Genomic DNA, 24557 nt, shown 5'->3' with positions numbered 1-24557 from the left:
GCAGACTGTTGAGGGGCACTGCGCACAAGGCGGATGGAGCACTGGAGGGGTCCCAAATTTGCATGCAAATAAACCAGGTGAACTGGGGAGCGAGACAGACCGCGCAACCCAGGGTCCCAGTGCCAGGAAATAAAGCCTCAAAACACCACTGAAAACACCTGTGGGGGTTGAGGCACAGGGAGAAACTCCCAGCCTCAGAGGAGAGTTCACTGGAGAGACCCACAGCATCCTAGAATGTGTACACAAGCCCATCCACACAGAAATCAGCACCACAAGGGCCCAATTCACTTGTGGGAAGCGGGGGAAGTGATTGAAATCGGGCAGAGAGCAGAGCAGGAGCCATTGTTCCCTATCAGACCCCTCTCCCACATACAGCATCACCACCCAGTGACTGGGTTACCCGGCCCTGGTGAACACCGAGGGCTCCACCCCTCACTACAGAACAGGCAGGCTGAGACCACCTACAAAAAATGGCCCAAATGGAAGAACAGATCAAAGTTCCAGAACAAATACAACTAAGCGACAAAGAGAGACAGCCTATCAGATGCACAGTTCAAAACACTGGTAATCAGGATGCTCACAGAATTGGTTGAATTTGGTCACAAATTAAATGAAAAAATGAAGGCTACCCTAAGTGAAATAAAGGAAAATGTACAGGGAACCAATAGTGATGGGAAGGAAACTGGGACTCAAATCAATGGAGTGGACCAGAAGGAAAAAGAAACAACCAAACAGAAAAGAAGAAACAAAATTTCAAAACAGTGAGGAGAGACTTAAGAACCTCCAGGACATCTTTAAATGTTCCAACATCCAAATTATAGGGGTACCAGAAGAAGAGGAAGAGCAACACGTGTAAAAGTTATTTGAACAAGTAATAAAGGAGAACTTCCCCTTTCTGGCAAAGGAAATAAACTTCCAGGAAGTCCAGGAAGCTCAGAGAGTCCCAAAGAAGCTGGATCCAAGAAGGAACACACCAAGGTACATCATTATTACATTAGCCAAGAGTAAAATGAAGGAGAGAATCCTAGAAGCAGCAAGAGATAAGGGGACAGTCACCGACAAAGGAGTTCCCCTCAGACTGTCAGCAGATTTCTCAAAAGAGACCTTACAGGCAAGAAAGGGCTGGAAAAAAGTATACCAAGTCATGAAATCCAAAGACCTACATCCAAGATTGCTCTATCCAGCAAAGCTTTCATTTAGAATGGAAGGACAGATAAAGTGCTTCTCGGATAAGATCAAATTCCAGGAGTTCATCATCACCAAGCCCTTATTATATGAAATGTTAAAGGGACTTATCTAAGAAAAAGAAGATAAAAAACATGTACAGTAAAATGACAGCAAATTCATAATTATTAACAACCACATGTAAAACAAAAACCAAAACAAATTAAGCAAACAACTAGAGCAGGAACAGAACTATAGAAATGGAGACCACATGGAGGTTTAGCAACAGAGGAGTGGGAGGGGGAGAGAGGGGGAAAAGGTACAGAGAATAAGTAGCATAGATGGAAGGTAGAAAATAGACGGGGGGAGGGTAAAATAGTATGGGAAATGTAGAAGCTAAAGAACTTATAAGTTTGACACATGGACATGAACTAAAGGTGGGGGAATGTGGGTGGGAGGGGGTGTGCAGGGTGGAGGGGAGTGAAGGGAAAATGGGACAACTGTAATAACATAATCAATAAAATATATTAAAGAAAAAAACTATTAAATGAGAGAAGGTATACGCCAATGATACAGCCCACAAAGGGTTAATATCCAAAATATATAACTCACAACACACAAACAAACAAACAACCCAGTTAAAAAATAGGCACAGGACCAGAACAGACATTTCTCCAAAGAGGACATATAAATGTCCAACAGACATATAAAAGGACACTCAACACCACTAACCATTACGGAAATAAAAATTAAAACTGCAATGAGACATCACCTAACACATGTCAGAATGGCTACCACCAATACATCAACAAACCAGTGCTGGCTAGGATGCGGAGGAAAGGAAACCCTTGCACATTGTTGGTAGCATTGCAAATGGGAGCAGCCACTATGGAAAACAGTATGGCAGTTCCTCAAAAAATTAAAAATAGTACTACCATGTGACCCAGTGACCTCACTTCTGGGTATTTATTTTAAAATATCCAAAACACAAAATTCAAAAACATATATGCACCTCTCTGTTCATTGCAGCATTATTTAAAATAGCTAAGGTAGAGAAGCAACTCAAGTACCCATGAACAGATAAAAAGATAGAAATGTGGTATATATGTACACAAAGGAATACTGCTCAGCCACAAAAAATAATAAAATCTTACCATTTGCAACAACATAGGTGGACCTATTATGCTTTGTGATATAAAACAGATAAAGACAAATACCATATTTCACTTACGTACAATCTAAAAAACAAAATAAACAAAAAAGCAACAAACTCATGGATACAAAGAACAAACAGACGGTCTCCAGATGGGAGAGGGGTTGGGGTATGTGTGAAAAAGGTGAAGGAATTAAGAAGTACAACTTGGCAGTTATAAAAGAGTCATAGGAATGTAAAGTACAGCATAGGGAATATAGTCAATAATACTGTAATAACTATGGTATGATGTCAGATGGGTACTAGGTTTGTCAAAATGGTCACCTCATAGGGTATATAAATGTCTAATCACAATACTATGTTGTACACCTGAATCTAATATAATTATCATATGCCAACTATAATTAAAAAATAAATTTTTTAAAAGAAAAATAAAACTACACTGATACAAAGTTAAAAAATTCATAGGTAATGATAATGCCACCTAAAAGTTCATAGAAGCTGTCTCACTATACTGACTTATTTGAGCTTCACATCTTTTATGAGTAGACAGTACAAATGCATTATTTATTTTATTGATAAAGATAGTACACTGAATCCCAGAGTAAACGAAAGAATGAATACAAGGTCCCAGAGTTAATAAAAGGAACCTTGGAACAAACCTTACTCATGGTACCCTTAGAAGCATATACCAAGTGACAAAGTATCACAACAAACAAAAACATAAACTCATTAATACAAAGGAATGTACTGATTCAATAAATACTTATGAGCATCTATACTATACTATGCAAAGTAAACTAGGTGCTAAACATATACAAAGGAAAATCTGCAAACCCCACCCCCCAAAACCCCAAAATAAAAAAAATTCCAAGTGACCAAATTCTAATGAAAAATGGGGGAAAATTAAACAATAGAAAGCAAAATATTACCATCCCTTTCACAAGCCCAATTATAAATCTTACAAAAAAAGAAAGAAAAAAAAAGAAAAAAGAAAGCAAGCCTGACAATGCTAGCGTTCAGGTAGCTATTTTATTGTCCACCAGAGTCCCACATACAGGTATGATACACCTATCTACTATTTCACAATTTGCACACATTCTTTAAGAGAAACAGCTTTTTAAAATTCTATGTCTGCTAGCTAATAGTAAAGTAGTAGAAAAACTGAAGTCACGGCTTCAATCCCCACAGGAAAAGTCCCACAATCACACTATACTTCTAGGTCTGAATAACCACTTCAGTTACAACTCAATAAAATTAAGCAAACAAGTATGGATGCCTTAGTAAAAACAAATGTCGCTGAAGAAAAACTTTGGTCTACACACAATTCCTACGAGGCAAACATTAACGTAGTAAGTTTTTAAACATTTATGGAGTATTTATTGTTTGACTTCATCTGTGGCCAAACTGCACTGGTTATTTTTCAATTCTAATATATAAAATTAGTTCCTAATGGGTTATGTAAGTTTCATATTTCCCCCCAATACTTTTCTCACACAAAAGAGGACATTTCAACTAAAATTCACCATAATTTTTCCATGTTTCAACATTTTAAGATGTCACTAGAGTTTACTATATAAGAATTAAAATAAATAATCAAATAAAACAAAACTCAATTAACTGAAATGACTACCAAATGTAGTCTTTTGAACAATATTTCAGATTTACTAAGGGCTAACTCCTTATTTGAATTTTCCTGTTGAAACCCATTCTAAAACTGGATACTTCTCTTTTATAACAGTATAACAGTACTCTTAAAAAGTAACTGAGAATCATAATATTGCCTTGAAGTTATCATTTTCAAAAATCAAGCTGTACCATTCATATTTTTTGAGTCTATAGCAACCCAAATTCCAACAAAAGTTAGAATTTTTAATAAAGTTCTGTCAAACTGTTTCCTTTTCCTTCTAAAGCAAAGGGAAATAAAATCCAATTAACTTGAATTCTATACAGTATAACTTCACAATACATGGAATCTCCAAGAATTTAAAATTAGAAAACACAACATCAAAATATTCTTACTTAATGCTGATACACTGGTGGATACGACAGAAAGTCTCGAATATGAAGAGACGAGCATTTTCAATAAAATCCTCAAGACAAGCCACCAAGAAGAAGTCGTTAACAAGCACCTATGTTTATGAAATATAAAAGAAAAAAACAAATCAATGGCCCCAACAAGCAATTTTAACTCAACTCGAAAACTCTGCGTGCCTTACTCATTTTTCTATTCACTAGAACTATCTCAACTAGTATGAGTTCTACATCACTGCACTTTCTACAAAAAAAAGAGGTAAGAACTCCAATGTCTTTTTCCCTAATGACAGTGAGCAATCTTGTGACAAGGTAGCTTTGTCCTGTCCCTTATCCTACACAAATGCTCTGTAAATAGCATATCTTTTTTCAGCCACTTCAAACAGTTACAAATGCAGTAAAGATATACGTGTTTCTATGACAGCAAGTGGATCTGAAAATCTACAAAGGAAAAAATTCAAGGGGTGACTCCTATTTCACAGACAATATCATCATTAAAAGAGAACACTGTAACTTCAAGAATAGCAACCAAATGCCCCTCTGCCTTATCAAGGCTTACATACTTAGGATAAAAGATATATACAAATATTTAATAAATGTTGTATGACATGTTAATAATATTGATGACTATATGAACACACAGTCCACTGGATTATCTTAAATTTTGTCCAATGTTTGATAATTGCATGAGAGGTATATTTACATGATAATTTTCTTTTTCTTAGAAAAGTATCTTAGTCCTTCAACAAACTTTGCCTATTTCTGTGCTAACATGTGGGTTCAAAAATGAAGCTGATGACTAGTAATTTGTGAACCTAGTAAATGCATTTAACAGGTAAATTCCTAGTTTGTTAAAATAGGAACTTGTTAAACTTGAAAACTATCTTATTTTAAAAATCCAACTCTTCTGAATTGCTCTGAAGGTCCTTTAGTTTCTACCAATCAAGAGAAGACATTGTGGTTATAAAAATCAAACTCTTAGCTTGACTGCTTTATACCAAACACTAAATATAATCAGGCGAAAAATTATAAAAATAGGCCTACTTAAAAAAAAAAGATTTTATTCATTTATTTTTAGAGAGGGGACAGGAAGGAAAAAGAGAGGAAGAGAAACATCAATGTGTGGTTGCCTCTTGCACGCCCCCTACTGGGGATCTAGCCCGCAACCTAGGCATATGCCCTAACTGGAAATTGAACCAGCTCTTTGGTTTGTAGTCTGGCACTCAGTCAGTCCACTGAGCCACATCAGCCAGGGCAAAAAAAAATTAAAAAATTTTAAAAGACCTACTTTTTTTTTTAAAGATTTTATTTATTTATCTTTGAGGGGAAGGGAAGGAGAGAGGGAGAGAAACATCAATGTACGGTTGCCTTTCGTGCGTCCCCTGCTGGGAACTGGCCTGCAGGGAACCAGCCTGCAACTCCGGTATGTGCCCTGACTGGGAATCGAACCACGATTGTCTGGTTCGCAGGCCTGCGCTCAATCCACTGAGCTATACCAGCCAGGGCAAAAGACCTACTTTTAAAACAAATTGAGAACCAAGCTGTGATATGCAATTCCAAGCAACCTTCCCCACAAAATATGAAATATTTCACACATTTACTCATTCAGGATAAGACACAGAATTATGGGTGCATGTGTAAAGTTATAATACAACCAATGTTTAACTGTCAAAACTAAAGGGATACACGCACAGTAACATTAAAAATGTCTTCACCTGCCCTGGTTGGTGTAGTTCAGTGAATTAAGCATGGGCGTGCAAACCAAAGGATCGTGGTTCGATTCCCAGTCAGGGTACACGCCTGGGTTGCAGGCCACTTCCCAGCAGGGGATGCACAAGAGGCAACCATACACTGATATTTCTCTTCCTGACTCCTTCCCTTCCCCTCTAGAGATAAATAAAATATTTTTTAAAAATTTTAAATAATGTCTTCACTTGAGTACATTTCTAAAAAATATGCCACTTTATAATTAATATACTCTTCTGATGTAATTACTTTAATAAAACACTGCAAGGTTAACTCTTACAATATACAAATTTAAGAATGTTTTTAATTTATAAGTAAAAATTTATACTTACAGATTCACATTCCCTCAGCTTTTTCTGAGCTCCATCAAAGTCAAAGTTAACATATAAACATTCAACAAACTCTGTAATTGGGTCTTTATATGTGTAAGACTCCTATAAAATAAAGTCAAAGGTAAAATTGGATATCATTCAACACTGTTTAGTAGACTGCCCCTAGATCATCCCAACCTCCCTTCCCATTAATTTCCAGCAAATTTCCTCACACTTATCTTCTCAAAGCAATTGCTCATATCCTGATTCTAGGCCATACTTTCAGCTTTTAATGCCTTCCAGACCAAGTTCTCTAATTCTTATCCTAGAACCACTCTGAAAGCACCCAAATTCCTCTACTGCCAAAGAGGGTCCCTTAATAAAGGATGAAACCCAAGTGAATAAAATTATACCCTACTGAATGAAATTCTTTTTTTTAAAGATTGTATTTATTTATCTTTAGAGGGGAAGGGAAGGAGAGGAGAGAAATATCAGTGTATGCTTGCCTCTCATAAGTTCCCTGCTGGGAACTGGCCTGCAACCCAGGCATGTGCCCTGAGTGGGAATCGAACCTCAATAGTGTGGTTCGCAGGCCTGCCCTCAATCCACTGAGCTACACCAGCCAGGGCTGAAATTATCTTTTTTATTTATTCTTCTATCAAATAAATATTTAGGTTCTCTCCCTAACCCACAGTTATTGCTGAGAAACTCACTAAATGAACCCATAAAGCTGCAGCTTCTGCACAACTTGGAAACTACTACTATTGTATTCTATGTAAAGGTCACTACTCTAGAATTATGTAGGTAATTACCTCCCAACAAAGGGTTCTAGGCTCCAGATCTCCTTCACTCTTTGCGATAAGAGCAACACTAATATACAATGTACATTAGGTATCCACCTAGCAGAGAGCAGTGTTCATACCACACATAGCATAAGTATATCTTGAATTTAAAGACAGTAAATGTCCATTTAGGGCTCTTCTCTCTTCATATATACCTTCCTCCTATTTTTAAAACATGTTTACCTTAAGAAGTAAGAGTAGTACTTGAGAGAAAAAAAGGTTAAACCTAAAGTTTGGCATGTTAAAAAAAAATCAATAAAGACTTTAGTTTTTACCTGTTGAATAACTTTAACTAGATCTTTTAGCACCTGCCGGCGTTTCCGAACATCTTTGTTTGTTATGACTGCTGTAGTCAAATAGCGAAGAATATGTGGACACATTGTCTGAATTGCATTTAGATACCTATAGTAAAAAATAAAGCCCATTTAACATCAATAAGTTAACCAGTTTCTCTAGACCTATAATCACCTGTGATTTAAAGAAAACAAGCCAAGAGCCCATCTAGCATTAAGTAACCTAAGACTTCAAACATTTAAGAATGAGTACTATGACAGCCATCTCCTGCAAGGAGCTAAAGAAGCAGAAATCTAAATAAGAATGCCAGCTGATATTCCCCATTTGGAGTGACACTCACTTAAAAGGTAAATAATAACTGCTGAGTAAAAAAGTATTTTTGGAAGACCCTTATACACGCCATCAGTTTATTCCAAAAGACTGCTAAGCTATAACTTTCAGTCATTCACCTATTAGAACAAATGTGTGAAAAACTTCTATGTGCAAATCACTCATTATAATCAGAAAATTGGGCACTTACACAAATTAAAGTACTGAGGAAATAAAAAACAGGAAACTACAGAGACACACTATTACAGTTTTGTAGGGTTTTGGTTACACTGGAAATGCTGGGAATTAGAAAAGAATTACACATAGAGAACTAGGCCTTGGCTAATGTTTAGCAAATCCTGCTGTTCTGATGATCTGCAGCTGGCCACCCTCTGTCATATGGTATTTATCCAGTATTTCTCTGCTCAAGTTTCCTTAAATAGCTCCCCAATTTATATCCAATAAGTACCTCAGAGTGTCCAGCACTATGACAAACTTGGAAATATTTGTCAGTAAAGCCTATTTCTCTTAGCTGAAAAATCAAGCCCAACATACCCATCCAAGCATCATCTCCCACCATTTCATGGGCTACTTCCTGCTTTCCTTTCACTCCACAATGATTGCTCTCCCAAATATAAAAACTCTGAAACCTCAATTCTAGCTAGTCTTCAAGGTCAAGCTCAGATAACTCAGATAACTTAACTCCTGAGTTACCTCAGACCATGATATTCACAAATCTTTATATAATTGTAGAAACTCCATAAAATGATGTTTGAACTCTTTAGAGGACCCTAGAATCTGACAGTAACTGAACACATATCTAGTCTCATTTAGAACCCCCTTAAATCCTCTCTAAACAAGGCAAGGTATGAAAAGAATCAACACTCAAGAATAAAACAATTTCTAGGGAAAGAGAACCAACCAAATCAGCTAAAAGTTTTATTACCTGAAGAATTAAACCTGAGATTCAGGCAAAAATTTTTAAACTACACTCTTGGTTCAGAACAATTGTTTATCTCTACACTGTTACCAGAGATCTTACATACAAGTTCAAGAAAACATGACTCTTTTTTTAAAATATCAATTTTGAAGAAGGTAATTAGGTGGGCATTTATGGAACTCTACCATAAATTTATTCATATATGATAAAAACTGTTAAGTTCATTGTCTATGATGTTAAAGATTTATTTTTACTTAATAAACTTTATATCGTTGTACCACAAAGAAAAAACAATCTTCATTGTTTTTCTAGAAGATAGCTTCAATCCGAAACCAACTTTCGCTTTCTGCAAACATAATGGCAGATGTTAACAAAATGTACGTAAAGGGCCAGATAATGAAGACTTTAGGGTTTGTAGGGCAACAGGCAAAACTGAGATCATTATGGAGGTACTTATATCATAAGAAAATAAATTTTCAAAATATTTTCTTGATACAAGTAAAAAGTGTAATAGTTTAGTAACAATAAATACAGGTCTACTAATGAGAAGAATTAAATTGCTTTATTAGGAATACTCATTTAATTGAGTTAAAAAGTCAGAGAGTGCTATCTTTAAAAATTATTGCAAATATTTATGTGTTAATGCTGATCTGTTATGAGATTTTACATATTTAATCTTTAAAAAAATGTTTTTTTGTGCACATCGGTACCAGCAAATACCGACTAATTGACAAGCATATGATTTTAATTTAGCCTATTTGTCACTTGGCAAGAATTTATACAATTCTGCTACATTCTTTTTTTTGATATTGCCTTTTAACATATTATACTGCAGATGAATCACTTCCAATTCAATTGCACAGTTAAATGAATTTTGAAATACGGAAATTCCTTTTGTAAAAACTTTCTGGAATTGTATTCTGAGCTCGAAAAATGTATCTACTGCAAATCTGGGAATGAAAGTCCCATTTTCTTTTAACTTTTGAAAGAACAAAAAAAATGCATAAAGCAGCTGGAAATTACTTGTAATTCATACTATGTTAGTCATCAAATGATTACTGCCATATAAGTTTTACATATATGTGCTAATTTGCTTTGTAATTTTAGGTTGAATTCATAAAAAAATTCTCTAGACTATAGTGAAAGTTACTTTCCAGAGCCATTCAGGACACAATAATAGTGGTTGAGGGCAATTTTTTTTGTTCAGAAGAACAAAAACACCTCGAGCTAAAAAAAAGTCACTATTTAACTGTCATTGTAAAGCCACCCAAATGCTATGTAGTAGCAGGAAAAGTCAAGATACTTTATTTTTAACAGAAATTCATGGACTGATAACAGCTAAGTCCATGAGAGCAAATACAGAACTGTGGGCTCTAATGTTTCAATAATACACCTTAAAGTATTTTCTACAAAGTATATACATAGTGATGAATAACCACAATATGTGAACACCTCACATTTTCACTTGCTTTGTAAATTTCTCCAACTAAGCCTATTTCTCCTCCACACATATTTAACCACCAAAAGTTTTAGCACAACTTAGCAGATTCCACCTCAGGCTGTACTAAAGTAGTGTTTTCTTAACTTTGAAAATATTTTCACCTACCATTGTTCCACACAGACTATTCAGAGGCATATCATTTAGGCACTTCAAATCCACCAGATCCCTTAAATCAACAATTTAGCCATATTGGTAACATATATGGACACATCAAGAGCCAAGGAAAACCTTTAAAAATCATATGCATTGTTTTTTAATCAATTGTTCTCACTGAAAGGCCAGTAGTTTTAAACAACTTTATTTTTTCTAGACATATTTTTTTGGCTGCTGCAACTGAACATGAAACTGAATCACCATTGGTAAATACCTTTCCTTACTTGGCTAACCAAACAGCCACTTTGAAATTTATTTCGGTTGAAACCCCATTTTCATTAATTTTTCATGAGAAAATTCTAGTGATAAAATAGTCTTAAATTTCCTAGTTTTTTTTTGACGGTTGTTTTGCTGTCGGTGGGAATATTATGATGAGTGCGTATAGTTGCTAATGTGGATGTATATTGTATTCCTTTAGCTTACCTATAGTGTAAATTCAATGCTTTTGCTTTCTGATTTGACATAAAATAATCCCCACCCAACTGTGCCTTAAAAGCACATCTGAAGTCCACTTTTCTTGCTCTGACATGATGAGTGCACACTGGTAATAAAAAAGCAAAACGTTGCAGTAGGTTGATAAGCAGTACTTGAAACACCATCTAGGTGTAACTGCAGCATCACTAGGATTCATAGTGCACAGAATAGCAGTGAGACAAAAAGAGTTCAACAGTGTATGATCTCTGTCACAATTTAACTTTGCCATACAGTTCAAAAGCTGCCAAAGATAATACAGTTGTCCCCCCTTATCTGTGATTTCGGTCTGCAGTTTCAGTTACCTGTGGTCAACCACAATCCAAAAATATTAAATAAAAAATGCCAGAAATAAACAATTCAGAAAATTTAAATTGCATGCTGTTCTTAGTATTGTGAAGAAATCTCATGCTGTCACACTCCATCCCACCCAGAAAGTGAACTGCCCCTTTGTGCAGCATATCCACACTGTGTGTGTGTATGTGCGTGTGTGCGTGCGGGCGTTTGGTGGGCGGGGGAGTGAGGGGGGTGAGGGGATATATATTCCACCTGCCCATTAGTCAACAGTAGCCATCTCAGTTATCAGATGTACTGTTGTAGTACTGCAGTGCCTATGTTCAAGTAACTTTTTTTTTAATTTAATAATGGTCCCAAAACCAGTTATGTAACTTTCACTACATAGTTCTAATTGTTCCACTTTATTATTATTGATGTTAATCTTACTCTACGTAATTTATAAATTAAGCTTCATCATAAGTAAGTAAGTATGTATGTATGTATGGGAACAAACAAAGTATATACAGGGTCTGGCACAAACAATGCCCCCCTTTTTATTACAAAATCACAGGCATGTAAATCTGTAACATAACATTATGACAATCAAGCATACCATGACATTTTAGGCAAAATGTTCACATTAAAACTATAAATTATACCCATATTATTACCTTACCAACCACACTCCAGCAGGCCTTACTCTGCCGGACCCTATATATATAGGGTTCAGTATCTATGGTCGCAGGTATTTACTGGGTGTCTTGGAAGGCATTCCCCATGGATAAGGAGGTACTACTGCATACAGAATAATGAGTATGGCTATGTTCCAATAAAAATTTATGGACACTGAAACTTTAGTTCCATGTGAATAATTTTCACATCATAAAATATTATTCATTTTCCCCCAACCACTTAAAATGTGAAAGCCATTCCAATATTTGTAAGGCACAAGAAAAAAGGCATTAGGCAAGATTTATCAGTCCATGGTCCATAATTTGCAGACCCCTGGTATATAGCATAAACATGGCTCTTGACTTCCAAACATACCCAGGACTTCCTACCTTTTGCGGCAGAAGTGACCCTTCCTATGTATGCACAGGTGTGTGTGTATATATGTACATGTATGTGTATACGAGGGGAATAGGAATTAAGGGTGATTCTTGTGAGGTTATCTTAGTTCACATTCTTGTAAAATCAGTAATTATACAGTATTTAGTTCAAATACAAGCAAGTCCACAGACGTGGTTAACTGCCTACACAGGCCCATTGTGCTCTTCTGTTCTACTATTTTTCCTTATCATGTCCTTCACTGCCATTTGAAATTTAAATACCACATCAACTTTTATCTTCACTGGATTCCTCTAACTTCTCTAGGTTGCACTGACAGCTGTTACACCTACAGTGTGTTTACTATGTACAATACAACTGAACTTAAATATATCTTTACACTACTTCTTGTGTTATTTGTTTGGGTTATAAACTATTTTAAGAACAGAGGCTATACCACTCCTATTTTTTAAATCTAATTTTATTATTTATTTTTTTAAATGAGAGCCTCAGTATTTATTGTGCTCTCAATTTGTAGTATCCTGATAGCTCGCTCAGTAAGACTGGTTTAGTTTATATTTTCTCTAGCACAACCCTGCTCCGATTGTGCAATTTTATGAAAGTTTTTCTACAGAGTTTTCTAATTGCAAGCCAGAACACTTACTAATCGAAGGATAAGACAAAATATTCCACCCACCCCCAAATTTAAGTATCTATTATGTGTAAGATATTATTAACCATATAAAGAATAGATTTATCATTTAGAATGAAAGGGCAGATTAAATGCTTCCCAGATAAGGTCAAGTTAGAGGAGTTTATCATCACCAAGCCTTTATTTATGAAATGTTAAAGGCACTTATCTAAGAAAAAGAGGATCAAAAACATGAACAGTAAAATGACAACAAATACAACTACCAGCAACTGAACCTAAAACGAACAAACAAACAAAAAACAAAAATAAGCAAACAACTAGAACAGGAAAAGAATCACAGAAATAGAGATCATATAGAGGGTTATCAGCAGAGAGTGGGGATAATGGGGAAAAGGAATAAGGAATAAGAAGCATAAATGGTAGGGACCAAACAGACAAGGGAAGGTTAAGAATAGAATAGGAAATGGAGAAGCCAAAGAACTTCTGTGTATGACCCATGGACATGAACTAAGGCGCAGGAAATGCTGGCAGAAGGCGGGAAGTGCAGGGTGGAGGGGAATAAAGGGGAGAAAAAATGGGACAACTGTAATAGCATAATCAATAAATACATTAAAAATAATATAAAGAATAAAAAATTGTCCTCAAATACACTTATAATCTCAAAGGACAGATAAGGTAACTGTCAAGTTTTTTGTTTACTTTAAAAGCATTACATAATTTAATACCAAATATAAGGTAGATACAATATACAGGACTTCATGAAGAAGGTAAACTTAAATAGGAGCTTAAAAACCAGGCAGACTTTGGATAGGTACAAAGAAGAAAAGGGCACTTCCAGAAAGACAAGCTAAAGGAACAAAAAAGGAGAACACTTAGCAAGACTTCAGAGGATTAATTTTTAGATTAGGACCTTAGAGGTCATCCTGAGCTAAAACAAAACAGGTAAAATACCCACATGAAAAATCAGGGACAATTAGAAAATATAAGGGAAACAAAGGCAGAAATGGCAGTCAGGATAAATTCTTGACCATATCTAATAAAACTTTAAATTTTATTTAGAAAACAAATAAAACACTTTTGTGCTAACTGAACTTTAAATCTCTATTAAAAAACACACACAAAACAAAACTGGAGAGTAACTAGGGCATTGCATTACAAATGCATTCTTTTCCCTAATAACATCTACATTTGGTGGCCAAGCCTCATCTCTAATAGCCTAAGAACACTGCTCTATCTTACACCTGATACCTTATCTTATGTATTATGTTACATTTAAAGGTTCAACGTTTTTCAAATGTGTAAATATCTCCATTTTAGATTCAGAATAAATTATGACAGAAATGGTAACATGTATGATGTAAGATACTTTAACCTGCACTTACATCTAAACTTGCACTTCAAGGACAAAATGTATCTCCAAAGTACTTTTATATTTTTTAAAAACCCTGAAAACACAACCTAAAATATATAAATTATCAATTTAATATATACTCTATAAACCACATTATATTACTGGAAGAATAGGGTATTTTCATTAATTTCTAGTATCAGAGACAACTGAAAAATGCATACTGATTATAAACATACAAATGTAAATTACAAGCTTTGTAACTATTCTACTTTAAGAATATACACAATTCATGAAACCAGATAACAATCTTTCAAGTCAAATGGGTGTATTCTCATATGAAAACAGAATCATGTGAAAATAAAAATAAGCCATGCAGACATTACTAATGAGGAATAAAATACAATGGTTAATTGACCCTATGACAAGGGAAAACAGTTAAACACAGTATTTTGGTGGAACTGAAAGCTATAATACTGAATAGTTTTCTTTTCCATATTTTTCTGTCAGGCCGTTTCTGTTATTAAAAGAAATAGTTCTATAGGCATGAGGGTTCTTTGTGGGCAAATGAAAATGCCCAAAAACTGGTATATGGTGATTGCTGCCCCACTTGGTAAAGTTGCTAACCACCAGTGATTATAAACAAATAAAATCTGGTAACCTCAGCACAAATGAAGATAGTGCCATCATACTATACTAATAGTCACTGTTATTTTTCACCACTCTATTTTTGCAGTTTAAAAAATGCATTTCAACTATGTCCTTGATTAGGCAGTACAAATTAACTTTTAAAATTCCAACTTTTCCAAACTAATCTTTTTACTTTATGACTAAGTGGGAAGTACATGTAAAGCTCTTCTGCTATTGTTTAATATCATGGTTCTTAGGTTGGAAAGCACTTGTAACACTGAGTTGCAAGCTGAACTAGCTGCTCTTCCCACAGAATACTATTTTAACTTGAAAAGAATGACAGACAAACCAAAGCTACTTAGATTTTGGTATCTGAAAGATACTTTCTAGAAAATAAAGTGAGCCTACCCTTCAAATAAACAAGATTTGTTTTCTGCTATTCCAATTAAATAAAAAATAATGGTCACAAGATTCAGAGGCAATGATCTCAATCAGAAGAAATTTAAAAAGTGATCTCTAGCTAAAAACAAAGTAGTAAAATTTCTTACCACCAAAAGCAAAGATGATAACAAAAAACATCTCCTGGGCTTGTGGACTTCCGCCAAAATGGAGGCGTAGGTGGAAGCACTGTGCCTTCTCACACAACAAAGTTTTAGCAACAAATATGCAGCCAAACCACAGAAAACTGATCTATACAGAAGTCTGACAACAACGAACCCTTCGGCCAAACTGGTAAGAGGGGCAGAGCCAGCAGCAGAGCTGGGTCGGACAGGAAAGATCCACCGGACCGACCTGGACACACAACCCAGGTGCGCCAGCAGCCGTGGGTGGATCCTAGGTGTGGAGTAGCAGGCGAACCCACTGAGGCCGCAAGGCAGTGTGGACTCACTGGGGGCTGACCACAGTCACACATTTGCGTGCAGATAAACCTGTGAAGGAGTGAGCGATGAGACAGACCATGCAGGCCCCAGCGGCGGGAAGAGGCAGAGGGGACCACCATTGTCCCTCTCTGACCCCGACCCCACATACAGCGTCACAAAACAGCGACCTGGGTGGTCCCGCCCTGGTGAACACCTAAGGCTCCACTCCTCATACATAACAGGCATGAACAGATCAAAACATGGCTCAAGAACAACTCAGAGCCCCAGAGCTAATAAATCTAAGCAATGAAGAAACAGCCAAACTTTCAGATGCACAGTTCAAAACACTGGTGATCAGGATGCTCACAGAACTGGTTGATTCTAGTCACAAATTGGAGGAACATATGAAGGCTCAACTAATTGAAATGAATGAAAATGCACAGTAAACCAATAGTAATGGAAAGAAAACTGGGACTCAAATCAAAGGAGTGGACCAGAAAGAGGAAAAAAATGACCAAACAGAAAAGGATGAAGAAACAAGAATTCAAAAAAAAATGAGGAGAGGCTTAGGAACCTCCAGGACATCTTTAAATGTTCCAACATCTGAATTATAGGGGTACCAGAAGGGGAAGAGGAACAGCCATGAGTGGAAAACTTATTTGAACAAATAATAAAGGAGAATTTCCCCAATCTGGCAAAGGAAATAGACTTCCAGGAAATCCAGGAACCTCAGAGAGTCCCAAAGAAGTTGGACTCAAGAAGGAACACACCAAGGTACATCATAATTACATTAGCCAAGATTAAAATGAAAGAGAGAATCCTAGAAGCAGCAAGAGCTAAGGAGACAGTCACCTACAAAGGAGTTCCCATCAGACTGTCAGCAGATTTCTCAAAAGAGACCTTACAGGCAAGAAGGGGCTGGAAAGAAGTATTCCAAGTCATGAAATCCAAACACCTACATCCAAGATTGCTCTACCCAGCAAAGCTTTCATTTAGAATGGAAGGGCAGATAAAGTGCTTCTCAGATAAGATCAAATTCCAGGAGTTCATCCATCACTAAGCCCTATTATATGAAATGTTAAAGGGACTTACCTAAGAAAAAGAAGATAAAAAAGATGAACAGTGAAAGGACAGCAAACTCACAGTTATTAAGAACCACACCTAAAACAAAAGCAAATTAAGAGGACAGCTAGATCAGGAGCAGAACCATACAAATGAAGATCACATGGAAGATTAGCAACAGGGGAGTGGGTGGAGGATAAGGGGGGAGAAGGTACAGAAAATAAGTCGCATAGACGGTAGGTAGAAAATAGATAATGGGGAGGGCAAGAACAGTATGGGAAATATAGAATCTAAAGAACTTGAGACACGTGGACATAAACTAAAGGGGCAGAATTGTGGGGGAGGGGGTGCAGAGGGTGGAGGAGAATGGACAAGGTGAAAAGGACAACTGTAATGGCATAAACAACAAAATATATTAAAAAAAAAAAAGAAATCTCCTGGGATGTATATATTCCTTCCAAGTAACATGGCCTAGAGCCTTACTTCTAAAGCCCCAATGTATAGATGGATTATTACCTGGGATCTTCTTAAAATGCAGACTCTGATTTAGTTCCCTGGGTAAGGCCTAAGATTCCAAGTGATACTTAAGCTGTTGGTCCAGGGACGAAACTTAAACAGTACTTTAAAAGGACTTAAAGTACACCTTTATCAAATAATTTCCTTAAAAGAGTTATGCATAAGCTTTTTCTTTCTTTTTAAACCATTTTTTTCAATACAGTTGATATTCAATATTATTTTATATTAGTCTGAAGTATACAGCATAGTGGTTAGACATTTATGTAATTTACAAAGAGATGCCCCCATATATAAGCTTTTTCAATAAATAAGCACATACCACATGAAGACGGGACAAAAGAGCAACAAAGTCAAATGTTAGAAACATGTTTTTAAGTTTAAAAAATTTTTCATAAAATTAAAGCCAAAATTATATAGTGAAATTAACTTACTGTGGCTGGTAAAGGAAGAGATCAATAATATTATCACGTCCTTTGGGATGGTTGAAGAAAACAAACAGAGACCAGTGAATAAGCCATGTTCGCTGCTGAAGAGACTGGAGTGGAGAACTCACAGACTAAAGAGCCAAAAAAAAATGTACGCATAGGAAATATTAATATATGAGAAAGGGGCAAGGTAATAAACATTACTGTAATATCTTAGAATTTTAGTTAAAACAAGAACCAAGACATGCACTAAGGTTATTATGTTCAAAGTCCAATCTCCTGGACTCTACTCTGCATGATCCTTCCTAACACTCAAAATTTCCCTATTTTCAGAAAGAGTCAATAATGTCTACTAAGCCTTTTACAGAGGCTGTAAATTATACTTCTTTCCGATAACATTTTAAAAAAATGAACTAAAAGCTTGAAAAGCAGTTTTATTAGACATTATAGATGAAAATTGTCACTTTTTGCAAGTTCTTAATATGTGACACTAACAGTATTGTATTATATTTTCACCATTATAGATTAAAAAAAGCACAGTAATAAAAAAATGAAAACTGAGTTTTTTTCTCTAAGAGCCAAAAGAAGTGACGGTTCCTCAAGGAGATTCAGTGAAACTAGTCAACCCACTGTGATTTTTATGTCAGGTCAACAAAAGGTAATCTAAACATCTTAGTTTAGTTTTTCTTTCTGTTTTTTTGTTGTTGTCATAGTCTTTAAAATACAAACTGTTTTCCTATCAGAAAGCATGAAGAATGCATTCCAGAGAATCATCCTAAATAAGTGTAACTCACATTATTATCTATGGTCTCTTTTAACCGTGTAAGGTCTTCCATGGCTGCATCCCAATTCTGCATTAAGATTTCAGAGGCCAGTTTCCCCCAGAGTGAACTCAAAGCATTTCTATCCGTCGCTGGAACCTGTTTGAGATATCATAATTACTCATATTTTATATCCTATATATCCATCTAGCCTACTAAAAGATAGGTGGCTCTGTTCCCCAAACTCTAGTTATCAATGTCTTACTGGATCACACTGGTTAAACTAATTCAAAGTTTTCATTTAACTTAGTTATACTAAAAATACTCAGGTCGTTAATATTTGGCCTTCATCAGAAAATAAAGAGTAACTTAAAACTAGGATACAGTATTAGTGCTCTTGTGTAACCCACTTCAGATAATTTATACTAGTCAGCAACAAAAGAACCAAACTTGATACACACAATAATATGAATGAATCTTAAAAACCTTCTTGACAAAATAAGGCAGGCACAAGCTTACATGTATCATTCGAGTTATGTACAAAATTCTAGAACAAGTAAAACTAAGAATGAAGAGCAGATCAACGAATAAACCAGGATAAGGTATGACTACAAAAAGTCACAAAGGGTCTTTCTGGAGTAACAAAGATATTCCTTAGCTTGATTTGGTGGTAGTTACGTAGATACATGCATTTATCAAAGCTCACTGGAATTAAAAAGTTTATTTATAAAAATCCATAAAATCACTGTTCAGGTTACCAAGGATAAAATATTTCATCCTTACAAAGAAATCTGAGTATTAAAATATTTCATCAAATCTAAAATGCCATCAGTTTTAAGGACACACTATCATTTTAAGTTTGTTAAACCCAAACCACAACCAACTCAAGACACATCCCAATTTTGAAAATGTGATAAACTGTCTATCTGAGAATCAGTGTGAAATAGACCTCTTTTAAATGGACATTATCAAACTGGGTAAATCAGATCTAAAACTTCAAGTCAATATTGTAAATCCTTCAAAAATCATCATTACCAAGCTTTCTGACTCAAGGAAAGGTACTTTTAAATCAAATGGCATGCACTCAACAATAGATACATTTTAAATTCTGAGTGAAAAAAAAAAATCCTTGAACCCTGCAAAAAGATAATCACTAACAGTCCTAGTATCTTAAAGTCCTTTTTATTTCAAATAGCTGCTGGATGAGGGGAGGGGCTGTATTTTGGAACCAGACCAAAGGCCAAAGTGAGGGCAGACTCTAACAAAATAATTAAAATAGAGTGTTAATAACTTTCCAACAAAAATGTTCAAAAATTTCTACCAAGTCTATTTCATCATGTCATTTCAAATTAATGCCTTTCTTAAAGCATAAATCAAAGACATTTCACCTCTAAATAGGGTACCATCTAAACATTCCTTGATGTATTCTAAAAGCCACCAAATCTTTTTAAAATAAAGGTAGATTCTAGGGTCACACAGCTTTAATTTATACAACACTGACCTACAATAGGTCACTTGGAGAGTCAAATTCTAATCTCAGATCACAGTTACAATGGTTCTTTCATAGCTTATGTTTCCCTAACCATAGATTTAAAAGAATAACCAATCACTAGAAAAGGATTTAGAAATGAAAAGAGGCTACTGCAAAAAAGAAAAAAAATCAAATAGTTAAGTAAAACATTGACAGTATTCATCCCAAATCTAAAACATGATTTTTATCTTTGCCAGTAACAAAATTTCAAACAAATACATAGATTTTACTACCTATCTCAATAAAAAAAAAAGTAAAATAATTCATATATTTTTAAAACTTAGCTTTGGTAGCCTCTACCAATATCCCAAAAGGAGATAACCAACTCCTATTTACTTCAAATATTTTGGGGCACCAGATGGGACAAAAATGAAAAAATGAATTGCCCATAATCTCTAAGCATTATCCAATGACTATATGTTGACTGCTCTTAATGTAAAATATTAATTTGTGTTCAGATCATGGGATTCAATTACCCAGGTCACATGAGTTCCAGTACACTGGAACTCATTTTATATTTGTTAGGAATATAAAAGCTTAAAACCAACCCAGAATTTTCTAAGGTTGGGAACTAATTTGGATCTTCATATTTAAAAAAAGTAAACATAAAAACTCTCCCAACCTTTAAGTATATAACTATCACTTGTAGAAATTTTCTAACTTAATTATAAAACCATACTACATAAACATAATGGTACTATTAAAACTAGAATACGGTATATGTGTTAGGATAAAAGCTTTTTGTAGCAGTGCAAGTTTTTCAATTCCCAAAAGGTTCATGCGTACTACTCTGGCTCAAGTCCATGCTGTTACAGTTGGCTCTTCATACTAACCTGCTTTCAAGGGTGGATATGCTAGAAGAGTTTCAATATCTGGATTTCCAGCAGTTACCTTAAGTTTCCATGTCTTAGCAAAATGGCACATTCACTCACTGACCAACAACAATAAATTTACTGTGCTAGAACTCTAACATGACACTAAATCTTCATTCTCAAAATTCACTCCCAGCATTAACAAATGATATGAATAACCAGCTCTTTTCATGTACCTGTAATCATATCAGGCTTCTGATTTTACAATCCTGGTTTAAGCTGTTTACATTTCCAAAGTAATCAACTTTTGCTCTCCTAAATCCTTCATAATACTCAAAGTAAAACTGATGGAATTTTCTGATAAGTCACTACAAGTTTAGCATCACTGATTACCTTCAATGCACTTGCAAGGTAACCACAGCTATTCTGTAAATTAAGAATTTGCTTACAAATGGGAGCAAGAGAAAAATATTCTTACTCAAAATCAATCTTGGAAATAAGCTGAAAATCTTTATTTCTTTAGAGAAAGGTACTTTTAAAAAATGAAGTTGTCTAAGTACTTTTAAGTGTAGAAATTATCTGAATTAGTAACACCAATGCCAACCCCCCCCAATAAAAAAATTTAATTTCCAAGAAAACAACCAATATAGCTGCCAGAAGTCTTGACTTTGTGGCATACTAGGTAGGCTAAAAGAAAAAAAGCACCAGAAAATAGAAGAAAAAAATTCTTTCCAAGGTTGGAAGATACAAAGTCCTTGTCTTAAGAGGCCATTTTCCCAACTTCCAGCATTAACTAGAAAAATCAGAGACTTGGGTACTTACTACCCAAAGTGAAAAACAACTATGATTGCTCAAATGAGAGGATAGTTAAAACCAGGGCATTTCGACAACTCTAGAAGGCATTTATTGATACAATTATATAAAGAGAAGTCAGAGTAAGGAAAGAAATTTGTCAACTTGTAAGATCTTTTTCTTTAGCCTCACAGAATTCTCTGTCCTTAACAAAAGCAGTAAATCTAGGAACTTGTGAAACAGACAAATAATACCAAATAAAACAGAGCAAATTGTGATTAGGAATTGTACTAATAATACCATTTAAATTCATCTACCCACTGCATGATGAAAAAACATTTAGCTTTATAGTCTAATAGCTGATTACAAAAATAGATAGAAAAAAGTTACTATTAAGGCATAAAACTTTTTCAAATATCATTTCCACAGTTGTTTAGAACAAGTTTAAGGCACATATATAGCATTAAATATTAAATTTTGGATTCATTATTCAGGATAATGGATTTATTCAATAAAAATTCATTAAGCACTGATAATGTACAACTCACTGTGCTATACAGCTATATTGTAAAAAAAGAAATTACATGAGAGAATTCTGCCAATGCTGAAGTACAACTACAGATAAAATAACATATCAAGTCATTCCCACTTTTGTGGATTTCCAGGATAATTTTATACTCTCTCCAAATTTTGAGGCTGAATATAGCTTTTCCTATATCTATTTGCTTTTTGTTGGGTAAAAACGTTTTCCCCCCTCCTTTTACCAACTGTTAAAAACTTATAGACAGACCCAAATCTATACACGTTTTGAGGAATCAAGTGAATCCTACAAAAGAGAGGACAAAGAAAAAAAATTTACTTACCAATACTCTAAAGAAGTATAGGTATTCTGCTGCTCCAGAATAATTTCCACATTCATATTGGAATTTTGCATACCTGTAGAGTGTGTCTAAATATTCTTGCCTAAACTAAGAAAAAAAAAAAGAACTGAAGTACTATTTTTGTTTTAAAATTTACCTCTTTAAACGCCCTCAGAAATTAATTCTTTCAAAGTATCCCAAAAGTTGCCACCAAAAATAAATACCATGAGAAGGAAAAATCATTTCCTCCTGAGAATCAAATATAAAACTCCCAAACAATGGATGTGACTACATCTATGATCTGTAAATAAAAAAGTTGTCTGTAAAAAAACAAATAAATACCACGATCAGAGAACCCCATAATCCTTAAAACATAAATTAGGAATTGGTAAATTTAACATTCACAGTTCTGTCTCAAAAAATTATGAATTGTAATGATACCAAATTTGTTACAACTGATACAAACTTGAGTTGCTGCTGAAGGATTAATGAATGATTCTGGTAGATGATGACGAAGCTTGGGCAACTACCAAACACACATTCTCCAGCCCTGTAAGGTTTTGTGATTCTTGTACAAATAATATGTACAGTAAACTACCCTCTGTGAAAACTGGCCCCAGAATTATGTTGGTACATACAAAAGTGAAGAAATCTAAGAGAAGGACAAGATCAACAAACCCACTAAACATTTTACACGGAAACCAGAAAAAGCAATGTGCACAGTGGTCAGCATGTCCCTCATTACGATAACTGTTAAATGAGAGGTAGCATTTGAATTCAGTTACAAAAGTGATTATATGCAACGCCTCTTGAACACAAGAGAAAGGAGATCGTGGCTAGAAAAGCCTGTAACATTCCTTTATTAGTGAATTTTGGGATTTCTGAAGGCCGCGATAATGTTAAGAGCTACTCCATTCCACAAGGCAGCCAAAGTATTACATAATTACTCAAGGCACTTCTTACTCAAATTTAGTTTTGTCTGTACTTATTTGTTAATCCATCAGAAATATAAAACACTATTTGATTATTCTGGAAAAATAAATCCAAAGTATTGAGAATTTCTGTTGCCTAAAAATAAGTATATTGTTTTCTTATCATTACAATTTTAAAAACTAAAGTTCCAAAGGCCTATCAGGCATTATACTTAATAAATGAATCTGGAAATTGTATTGGCTCTGTTGAGCCAGGAAGCTATCTATATAGCACTATTCTTTAATTATCCTTATAACATAACAACTATAAACATTTAAAGATACCACTTACACCATGCTTGTCTGCCAGGTAGTCAAACAGCATCCGACCATCCCTTAATAAAAAACAAAAATTACTGCATTTTATAGCCCATGGAAAAGATAAGCATATCCAACATCTAACTTATTATCCACATAATAAGCCACTTTAACCACCTTAATACCTAAACACCAGAAGTGAAATAAGACTTCCAGAAAAAAATAAACAGGAAATTACACATTTCAAACAAGGAATAGAAACTTAAGAACTGCAAACTTTAAAATTCGCTTCAGATGTTTAGTCCTACCTGAAAATCATGTGCTCTGTTTCATATCTAAGGTAATGCCTTTAGAAATGTTTTTCAGTAATAAAACCAACACTCTATTTTTATAGTGAGGTCAAAAGTCTATTTAGGTATTAGGGTGGCCAAAAAGTTCATTTAGTTTTTTTCCATACAATGGCTCTGCTCTAGTGGCATTTAGCTGTCAGTAACTCCATTCAAAGGAATTTTGTTAGATTGTATTGTGACAGCTGTCATATAAGCATATATTTTTAAAAAAAACTTACCCAAATTGGTAAATTTTTGTTAAGCCATTTCAATATTGAAGATGGAGAAAATATACAACACTTTCAGCATATTATGCTTTATTATTTCAAGAAAGGTAAAAATGCAATTGAAACACACCAAAAAAGATTTGTGCAGTGTATGTAGAAGGTACTGTGACTGATTGAACCTGCCAAAAGTGGTTTGCAAAGTTTCTTGGTACTACTGACAAAATAATTCTTTGCTGTGGGGCTGTCTCATGCATTGGAGAATTAGCAGCATTCCTGCCCTCT

At 34.9% G+C, this 24557-nt stretch overlaps 1 protein-coding gene across 1 annotated transcript in view; it reads right to left on the bottom strand.

The window, feature by feature from the left end:
• EIF3E (eukaryotic translation initiation factor 3 subunit E) overlaps positions 1 to 24557 on the bottom strand; it is a 56846-nt gene that overhangs the window by 16690 nt on the left and 15599 nt on the right. The window contains exons 4-10 of the mRNA XM_037166900.2: positions 23754 to 23796; positions 22494 to 22598; positions 18529 to 18654; positions 17741 to 17865; positions 7526 to 7652; positions 6430 to 6531; positions 4340 to 4449 (exon numbers count right to left, since the gene is read on the bottom strand). Coding sequence (XP_037022795.1) covers positions 4340 to 4449; positions 6430 to 6531; positions 7526 to 7652; positions 17741 to 17865; positions 18529 to 18654; positions 22494 to 22598; positions 23754 to 23796 — 738 coding nt within the window. The remainder of the gene's footprint in view (positions 1 to 4339; positions 4450 to 6429; positions 6532 to 7525; positions 7653 to 17740; positions 17866 to 18528; positions 18655 to 22493; positions 22599 to 23753; positions 23797 to 24557) is intronic.

The sequence above is a fragment of the Artibeus jamaicensis genome, unplaced genomic scaffold (genome assembly GCF_021234435.1).
Source record: "Artibeus jamaicensis isolate MK-2021 breed Jamaican fruit bat unplaced genomic scaffold, CSHL_Jam_final scaffold_916, whole genome shotgun sequence".
Taxonomy (NCBI): Eukaryota; Metazoa; Chordata; class Mammalia; order Chiroptera; family Phyllostomidae; genus Artibeus; species Artibeus jamaicensis.
The sequence above is the reverse complement of the archived record's forward strand: the minus strand, read 5'-3'. Positions and strand labels throughout refer to the sequence as shown.